Below are 9,720 nucleotides of genomic sequence, written 5' to 3' on the forward strand. Positions count from 1 at the left end.
TAACGTAAATAATAATGATGATGTATTATTGGCTTTTAAACAGAGAATTAAAACATATGACAAAAAATGCACCAAGAATAGGAGGTGGCATGAAAGGCATTATCCTGTATAACGTTTTTACATGATTGGTGAAATAGTACAATATGAATTCAAGTTTGACAATGAAATATTAATTGACACACTGTAAATGTTTATGCTAACCTCTAAAATTATTGCAAAGAATAATCCAGTTGAAAAGCTACAGTTCAATAATAAAAAACATACTCAATCCAAACTGGGAAGAATAGGACATAAGGACAAAAAAAGAAGAAAAAAAAAAAAGCAGATGGAACAAATAGAAAACAAAATAGCAAGATAATATACTTAAACTAATATTGAGCAATTGTATTAAATATAAGTGGACTAAATATCCCCATTAAAATATTGTCAGACTGCATAAAAAATAAGACCCAATAATATGCTATTTACAAAAGACACAATTTAGATGGAATGTAATAGATAAGGAGAAAATTACAGAGTGGAAAGAGATATGCCATGTAAACACTAATTTAAAAAACTATATAAGCTACTATGGTTATATTAATGTCAAACAAAGTAGGCTTCAAAATGCAGATTCTTAACAGATAAAAGGAGGGATATTTCATAATGATAAAAAGTCAATTTTCATCTTGAATACATAAATATAAGTATTTGTGTATGAATCAATGTGTGTACCTAATAATATACTTTCAAAACTTATGAAGCAAAATTAGAATTTAAAATAATCCTACAATCATAGCTGGAGAGCTTAATACAACCCTTTCAGTAGCTGATAAATTAAGGGAAAAAAATACTAAGAATATAGAAAAGTTACACAACAATATTAATCAACATTTACATCTATGAAACACTATAGTCAACACCCGCAAAATACATAGTGTTTATCTGCACAAGGAACATTTACTAAAATAGAACATATGCTGGTAAAATGAGTCAAAAAATTTGTCAGTGCATTCAAATTATGCAGAATATGCTCTCTTACCACAATGAAATTATACTAATAAATAATAACAAAAAGGAAATTATAAAAATCTCACATTTTTTAGAAAGTAAGCATCTCAATTTATAAGTTAAAGAGGAAGTCATAGGGAAATGGAAAATATGTGAATTGAATAAAAATAAAATATAACATAATTAAATTTCGGAAAGGCAATTAATGCAGTGCCTAATAGGAAACAGAAAATTTGAATTAGAAAATTTAAAGTAAAACTAAGTTTACACCTCAAGAACTAGAAAATGAAGATCAAATTAAATCCAGAGGAAGTAAAAGGAAAACATAATTTTTTTTTAAGTAGAAATAAATAGAAAAGTTACATACAATTGAGAAATCAACAATGCCACAGCAGATCTAGGGATGTAAAGTATAGCATAGTGAATATAGCCAATAGCATTATAATAACTATGTATGAGGTCAGATGGGTACTAAAGTTACCAGCGTGATCACTTCATAAGGTATATAAATGTCCAGTCACTATGTTGGACATCTGAAACTAATATAATATTGTATGTCAACTGCAATTTAAAAATAAATTTTAAAAACTAAAATAAAAATTATGTCATGTTGCACCTGCAGCCCCATATATCTCATGTTTGCCATGTCTCTTGATTGCATCATTTTCTCTTGGGCTTGATTTAATCTCATATTGTTTTGTTCATCATGGCCCCTATGTGTACAAAATCCACTGCTAATGTTGCCAGTAAGAAAATACATCGAGTGATTTTCCTGGACACAAATTTAAAAGCGATTAAGGACTATGAAGGTAGAAAATCAGTGATGGCTATTCCTCCTAAGTCAAGTTTGTCCCATTCTACAATAGCTATGATCTTGAAGAACAAAAACAAAGAAATGGAAGCTGTTAAAACATCTGCTTCATTAAAGGCAATGAGACTAACAAAAATTTGCGAAGGGCCTATATCAGATATGGAGAAATTTCGAGTTACCTGGATTGAAGACCAGACACCGGAGCATATCACTCTCAGCACCATGAGAATCACAGCCAATGGAAAAAGTTTGTGATATTGAAAGCAAAGGCTGGACCCAACTGTGATGTTGAATTTACTGCTAACTCTGGGTGGTTTAATCAATTCAAGAATCGTTATTCATTACACAATATAGAACTGAGTTGTGAGTCTGGGAGTGCTGATGTGAATGCAGCTGAAGAATTTTTTGGAAACTCTAGATATGCTGATTCTGGAGGAAAATTACGTGCCACAGCAAATATTAAATATGGATGAAAACTTCCTATTCAGGAATCAGATGCCTGAGAGGACTGTTATCCATAAAAAAGCCCACAACAATGCCAGGTTAAAGGCTTTTAAAGGCAGGATTACAATTGTTTGAGGGCAATGTTGCAGGCCACCAATTAAAACCCTTTGTGATCTGGCACAGTGAGAACCCCAGGTACTTCAGGCATATCAATAAGCACACACTACAGGAGCAATAAGAAGTCATGGATGACCCAGCTCCTCTTCCAAGGTGCCCTCCTGAATTGCTGTGCCAGCAAAACTGAGAACTGTAGTTTGAAGAATAACATACCTTTCAAGATTTTGCTCATTCTTGATAATGCTCCCAGACATCCTCCTTTTATTGGTGAGCTTCATCCCAATATCAAAGGGGTATTTCTCCCTCCAAACACCACCCCTTTGGATCAGGATTTATAGCAGCTTTTAAGGCCCACAACCTGAGGCGGACCCTTGCCCAGGCTATTGCTATGACTGAGGATGACACTGAGAAGACGCTGATGCAATTCTGAAAGGATTTCATCTATGACGGCATCAAGAACCTTGCTTGGGCTTGGAGTGATGTCACCAACGAGTGTATGAATGGCATCTGGGAGAAGACTCAAAAGATTTGCCACAGAGGAAGTTTCAATCCTGTAAGCTCTATTCATCATGCCCTGTATCGGTGTACTATTTTTTTTTATCTTTTAAACAGTATTTTTACTGTACCTTTTCTATGTCCAAATACATTTAGATACACAAATACTTAACATTGTGTTACAATTGCCTACAGAATTCAGTACAATACCATGCGGTCCAGGTGTGCAGCCGAGGAGCAATAGGCTGCACCGTATAGCTTATGTGTGCAGTAGGCTGTATCACCTAGGTTTGTGTAAGTCTATGCTATGATTGCACAATGATGAAATCACCCAATGATGCATTTCTCAAGATGTGTCTCTACTGGTAAGTGCCATATGACTGCAATCTTACTTTACCACCTATCAGTGGTGTGAGGGAGCCTGTTCCTATCAGTTCTTACAGGCAGAGCCAGCTTCATAATTTGTAGGGCCTTGTGCAAAATCAAAAATACAAACCCTTATGGAGCAGGGAAGTCCATCTCCCCTTCCCAAAGGCCTGCCACCCCAACCCCCGGCAGATGGACAACCCTGAAAGAAACATTCAATACCTCAAAGGGGAGTGGGCAAGGGGTACCAACAGAGTTGCCTGTTGAAAATACTGCAGTACAGTCAGCCTGTGGCTAGGATGGCCAATGCTTTGCCCTGCCCTAAAATGCTACATAGTGAACACCTGACCCCCTCAAGCCATGATGTGGCCAGTTGGTCTCCTCAAGGAACTGTACCATTTCAGAGGTTCAGTGTGGGTATATGTTGCTGACAGATTGGAAATTTGATAATGGTTGTAGTAAGGTTAGTCATACTAAGTGGGAATCCTCCATGCAGAACCTCCATCCCTATCACCATGTCCGCTTTGCTCATATGCATATTGTTCCAGCAATGGGGTAGCTGATGACACTCTGCTGACATCAATCAGCCAAGTTATTTGATCTACTTTGTTTTTTAGTGTTTTTTCTGTAGTAGCTGCCCTCTGGCAAGGGTTAATAAGCAACATGAAGGTCTTTAAATTTTGTGTCTCTTTCTGTGTATCCATCCATATGCCTCTACATATATATTTTGGTCTCTGACCACCTAATCTTTCTCCTTACGAGCCAATGTCCGTAAGTCTATACACTCCTTTATGCAAACTATAGGACCAGACACATCACCCAAAGCTTCACCTACCAGGTGGATTTTTCTCTCACCACTGTCTTTCAGGACCACTGAGTATGGCTATAGTGAAGTTCTGACCATATGGACAGGCCACGATGTACCAAGCTGACCTATCCATAAACCAAGCTTGGGCTTTGTTTTCCTCAATCACCTTATTAAAACTAAATTACAACTAAAACTGTGAGCTAAGTGGTTGCTGGTGTAATAATGGCAGATGAGAGTCATGGAAGTCAGTTTGTTTTTGACCTCTGCTCATTCTCAATTGCAGATGTACTACTTCCATTTTACAATGGATTATTGCTGGGCCCACCAAATTGTACATCTCAAAGAGTCTGACAGACCCCAAATTATGATGGTCAGTTCTAAACACAAAGTCGTGTACTCCATTTCTACCATTCCTCACTAGCCTGCCAACAGTTGTTTTCAAATCACATAATTCTCTGGATGATTTTAATGTTCTTCATTTTTACTATGATGCACCTAGGTGTGAATTTTTTATAATTTCTTGGCTTGGAATGCATTGGATTTGTTGAATGAGTTTGGTATCGTTCATCATTTCTTGAAAATTCTAAGCTGTAATATTTTCAAATATTTTTTCTGCTTCATTCTCTCTCTTCTCAAACAGAAATTTCAACTAACTAACTAACTAACTAACTATACATACATACATACATACATACATACATACATACATATATATATACACACACACATAATGTATTTGACTTCTCTGTTTATTCCCCCTATACATTTTTTTAATTTATTGGGGTGACAATTGTTAGTGAAATTACATAGATTTCAGGTGTACAATTCTGTATTACATCATCTATAAATCCCATTGTGTGTTCACCACCCAGAGTCAGTTCTCCTTCCATCACCATATATTTGATCCCCCTTACCCTCATCTCCCACCCCCCACCCCCCTTACCTCTGGTAACCACTAAACTATTGTCTGTGTCTATGAGTTTTTGTTTCTCATTTGTTTGTCTTGTTCTTTTGCTGGTTTTGGTTTATATACCACATATCAGTGAAATCATATGGTTCTCTGCTTTTTCTGTCTGACTTATTTCGCTTAGCATTACACTCTCAAGATCCATCCATGTTGTCACAAATGTTCCTATATCATCTTTTCTTACCACTGAATAGTATTCCATTGTGTATATATACCACAACTTCTTTATCCATTCATCTATCGAAGGACATTTTGGTTGTTTCCATGTCTTGGCCACCGTAAACAAAGCTGCAATGAACATTGGAGCACACGTGTCTTTATATATAAATGTTTTCAGATTTTTTGGGTAGATACCCAGGAGAGGGCTTGCTGGGTCATATGGTAATTCTATTCTTAAGTTTTTGAGGTACCTCCGCACTGCCTTCCATAACGGCTGCACCAGTCTGCATTCCCACCAACAGTGTATGAGGGTTCCTTTTTCTCCACAGTCTCTCCAACACTTGTTACTATTTGTCTTGTTGATGATAGCCATTCTAACTGGGGTGAGGTGATATCTCATTGTGGTTTTTATTTGCATTTCTCTGATGATTAGTGATGTTGAGCATTTTTTCATATGTCTATTTGCCATTTGTATGTACTCTTTGGAGAAATGTCTCTTCAGGTCCTCTGCCCATTTTTCAATTGGGTTGTTTGTTTTGTTGTTGTTGAGTTGCATGAGTTCCTTATATATTCTAGATATTAGCCCCTTATTGGAGGCACTGTTTGCAAAAATCTTCTCCCATTCAGTTGGTTGCCTCTTTACTTTGTCGATGGTTTCTTTTGCTGTGCAGAAGCTTTTAAGTTTCATATAGTCCCATTCGATTATTTTAGCTTTTACTTCCATTACCTTTGGAGTCAAATTCATAAAATGCTCTTTGAACCCAAGCTCCATAAGTTTAGTACCTATGTTTTCTTCTATGCAGTTTATTGTGTCAGGTCTTATGCTTAAGTCTTTGATCCATTTTGAATTAATTTTGGTACTTGGTGACAGATAGCAGTCCAGTTTCATTCTTTTGCAAGTGGCTATGCAATTCTCCCAGCACCATTTATTGAAGAGGCTGTCTTTCCTCCATTGTACGTTTTTAGCTTCTTTGTCAAAAATTATCTGGTCATATTTATGTGGTTTTATTTCTGGGTTCTCAATTCTATTCCATTGGCCTATGTGTCTGTTTTCTGCCAATACCATGCTGTTTTGATTATTGTAGCCCTGTAGTACAAGCTAAAGTCAGGGAGTGTGATACCTCCAGTATTGTTCTTTTTTCTTAAGATTGCTTTGGCTATTCAGGGTCTTTGGTGGTTCCAAAAAAATCTGATGATTTTTTTGTTCTATTTCTTTAAAAAATGCCGTTGGGATTTTGATGGGGATTGCATTAATCTGTATATTGCTTTGGGTAATATGGCCATTTTAACTATGTTGATTCTTCCAATCCATGAGCACGGAATGTCTTTCCATTTCTTTGTATCTTCTTCAATTTCTCTCAAAAATGTCTTATAGTTTTCAGCATATAGGTCCTTCACATCCTTGGTTAAGTTTATTCCTAGGTATTTTATTCTTTTTGCTGCAATTGCAAAAGGAATTGTTTTTGTGTTTGTTTGTTTGCTGTTGTTGTTGTTTATTTTTTAATTTATTGGGGTGACAATTGTTAGTGAAATTACATAGATTTCAGGTGTACAATTCTGTATTACATCATCGATAAATCCCATTGTGTGTTCACCACTCAGAGTCAGTTCTCCTTCCATCACCATATATTTGATCCCCCTTACCCTCATCTCCCACCCCCCACCCCCCTTACCCTCTGGTAACCATTAAACTATTGTCTGTGTCTATGAGATTTTGTTTCTCATTTGTTTGTCTTGTTCTTTTGTTGTTTTTGGTTTATATACCGCATGTCAGTGAAATCATATGGTTCTCTGCTTTTTCTGTCTGACTTATTTCACTTAGCATTATACTCTCAAGATCCATCCATGTTGTCACAAATGAGGAATTGTTTTTTGTATTTCTTTTTCTGAGATTTCATTGTTAGTATATAGGAATGCAATGGACTTTTGCACGTTGATTTTGTAGCCAGCGACTTTACTGTATTCATTGATTGTTTCTAATAGCTTTTTGGTGGAGTCTTTAGGGTTTTCTATATATAACATCATGTCATCTGCAAAGAGTGACAATTTAACTTTGTCGTTCCTAATTTTGATGCCTTTTATTTATTTATCTTGCCTGATTGCTCTGGCAAGGACTTCCAACACTATGTTGAAAAGCAGAGGTGATAGGGGACAGCCCTGTCGTGTTCCTGAATGTAGAGCAAAGGGCTTCAGTTTTTCACCATTAATTATGAGATTAGCTGAGGGCTTGTCATATATGGCCTTTATTATGTTAAGGTATTTTCCTTCTATACCTATTTTATTAAGTGTTTTAATCATAAATGGATGTTGTATCTTGTCAAATGCTTTTTCTGCATCAATTGATATAATCATATGATTTTTGTCCTTTATTTTGTTTACGTGATGTATCACATTGATGGATTTGTGGATGTTGAACCATCCTTCTGCCCTGGGGATGAACCCCACTTGGTCGTGATGAATAATCTTTTTAATGCATTGTTGTATTCGAATTGCTAGAATTTTGTTTAGGATTTTTGCATCTGTATTCATCAGAGATATTGGTCTGTAGTTTTCTTTTTTTTGTGTTGTCCTTACCAGGTTTTGGTATCAGGGTAATGATGGCCTCACAAAATGAGTTAGGGAGTACTGTCTCTTCTTCAATTTTTTGGAAGAGTTTTAGCAGGATTGGTATTAGATCCTCTTTGAAGGTTTGGTAGAACTCACTAGTGAAGCCATCTGGTCCCGGACTTTTGCTTTTGGGAAGGTTTTGGATGACTGATTCAATTTCGTTACTGATGATCGGTCTGTTTAGATTTTCACCTTCTTCATGGTTCAGACTTGGGAGGCTATATGTTTCTAAGAACTTGTCCATTTCTTCTGGGTTATTGAATTTGGTGGCACATAGTCCTTCATAGTATTCTTGGATGATCCTTTGTATTTCTGTGGTGTCCGTGATAACTTCCCATTTTTCGTTTCTGATTTTGTTAATTAGTGTCTTCTCTCTTTTTATCTTAGTGAGTCTAGCCAAGGGTTTGTCAATTTTGTTAATCTTTTCAAAGAACCAGCTCTTTGTTTCATTAATTTTTTCCATTGTCTTTTTGTTCTCTATTTCATTTAGTTCTGCTCTGATTTTTGTTATTTCCTTTCTTCTGCTGTCCTTGGGTTTCACTTGTTCTTCTTTTTCTAGTTCTTTAAGGTGTAATATGAGGTTACTTACTTGGGATTTTTCTTGTTTCTTGATATAGGCCTGTAATGATATAAATTTCCCTCTTAAAACTGCTTTCGCTGCATCCCAAAAATTTTGGCAGGATGTATTTTCATTGTCATTTGTTTCTATATATTTTTTTATCTCTCCTCTAATTTCTTCTTTGACTCATCTAATTTCTTCTTTGACTCAGTCATTCTTTAAAAGTATGTTATTTAATCTCCATGTATTTGTGTTTTTTCTTGCTTTCTTTTTGCAGTTGATATCCAGTTTCAAAGCCTTGTGATCAGAGCCTTTGTGTTTCAAAGCCTTGGTATGATTTCAATCTTCTTAAATTTGCTGAGGCTGATTTTATTTCCCAATATATGGTCTATCCTTGAGAATGTTCCATGTACACTAGAAAAGAATGTATAGTCTGATGTTTTAGGATGAAGTGCTCTATATATATCAATTATGTCCATTTCATCTAATGTCTCATTTAGGCCTGCTATTTCATTATTTATTTTCTGTCTGGATGATCTATCCATAGCTGTCAATGATGTATTTAAGTTCCCTAGTATAATTGTATTTTGGCCAATTTCTCCCTTTAGTTCTGTTAGTAGTTGCTTGGTATATTTCAGTGCTCCCTGATTGGGGGCATAAATATTGATGACTGTTATGTCTTCTTGTTGTATAGTCCCCTTTACCATTATGAAATGTTCACCTTTGTCTCTTGTTATCTTTTTCACCCTGAAGTCTGCTTCATCTGATATCATTATGGCTACACCTGATTTTCTCTGGGTACCATTTGCTTGGAGTGTCAATTTCCACCCTTTCACTTTGAGTCTATGCTTGTGCTTGTAACTGAGATTGGAGACAGCATATGGTTGGATTTAGTTTTTTGATCCAAGCTGCTACTCTGTGCCTTTTTTTTTTTGGTGAGTTCAGTCCACTTACATTTAGGGTGATTATTGATATGTGAGGATTTCCTGTCATTCTATTTTTAGTTTTCTGGTAAGACTGTGTCTCCATTTTTTCTTTGCCTTTTTTTTTGTTGTCTATTATTTCTGTGTGGTGGTATTCTATGATGTTTCCCTTTGTTTCTTCTTTTATTACAGTATCTATTTCAGTTCTGGATTTTTTTTTAGTGGTTACCCTTAAGTTTATGTAAAAGAAAGTTTGATATTTACAGTATTCCATTTTATTCAGCACGCTTACTTTCTCCATTCCCATATTCCGGTTCAGGCCTTTACTCTCCCCCTTTTTCTGTTTTGGTTGCCACAAATTGTCCCTGTTGATGGTGGTCGAATAACCTCCTTCAGTATTTCTTGTAGTGCAGGTTGTGTATTAGATATTTCCCTCAGCTTCTGTATGTCTGGAAAGGTCTTCATTCCTCCTTC

The 9,720-nt window shown here is 35.9% G+C and overlaps 1 protein-coding gene across 1 annotated transcript; it reads left to right on the forward strand.

The window, feature by feature from the left end:
• The first annotated feature begins 1,696 nt into the window (after positions 1-1,696).
• Positions 1,697-2,056, forward strand: LOC148759306 (putative CENPB DNA-binding domain-containing protein 1). The gene has a single exon (XM_088795405.1). The coding sequence runs from the start codon at positions 1,697-1,699 to the stop codon at positions 2,054-2,056; it is 360 nt and encodes a 119-aa protein (XP_088651531.1).
• The last annotated feature ends 7,664 nt before the right edge of the window (positions 2,057-9,720 follow it).

The sequence above is a fragment of the Rhinolophus sinicus genome, chromosome 1 (assembly GCF_057876585.1).
Source record: "Rhinolophus sinicus isolate RSI-liver-muscle chromosome 1, RSI-T2T, whole genome shotgun sequence".
Taxonomy (NCBI): Eukaryota; Metazoa; Chordata; class Mammalia; order Chiroptera; family Rhinolophidae; genus Rhinolophus; species Rhinolophus sinicus.

Excerpts from the sequence above, each read along its gene's own strand:
- LOC148759306 (XM_088795405.1), top strand. The coding sequence starts at position 1,697 with ATGGCCCCTATGTGTACAAAATCCACTGCTAATGTTGCCAGTAAGAAA.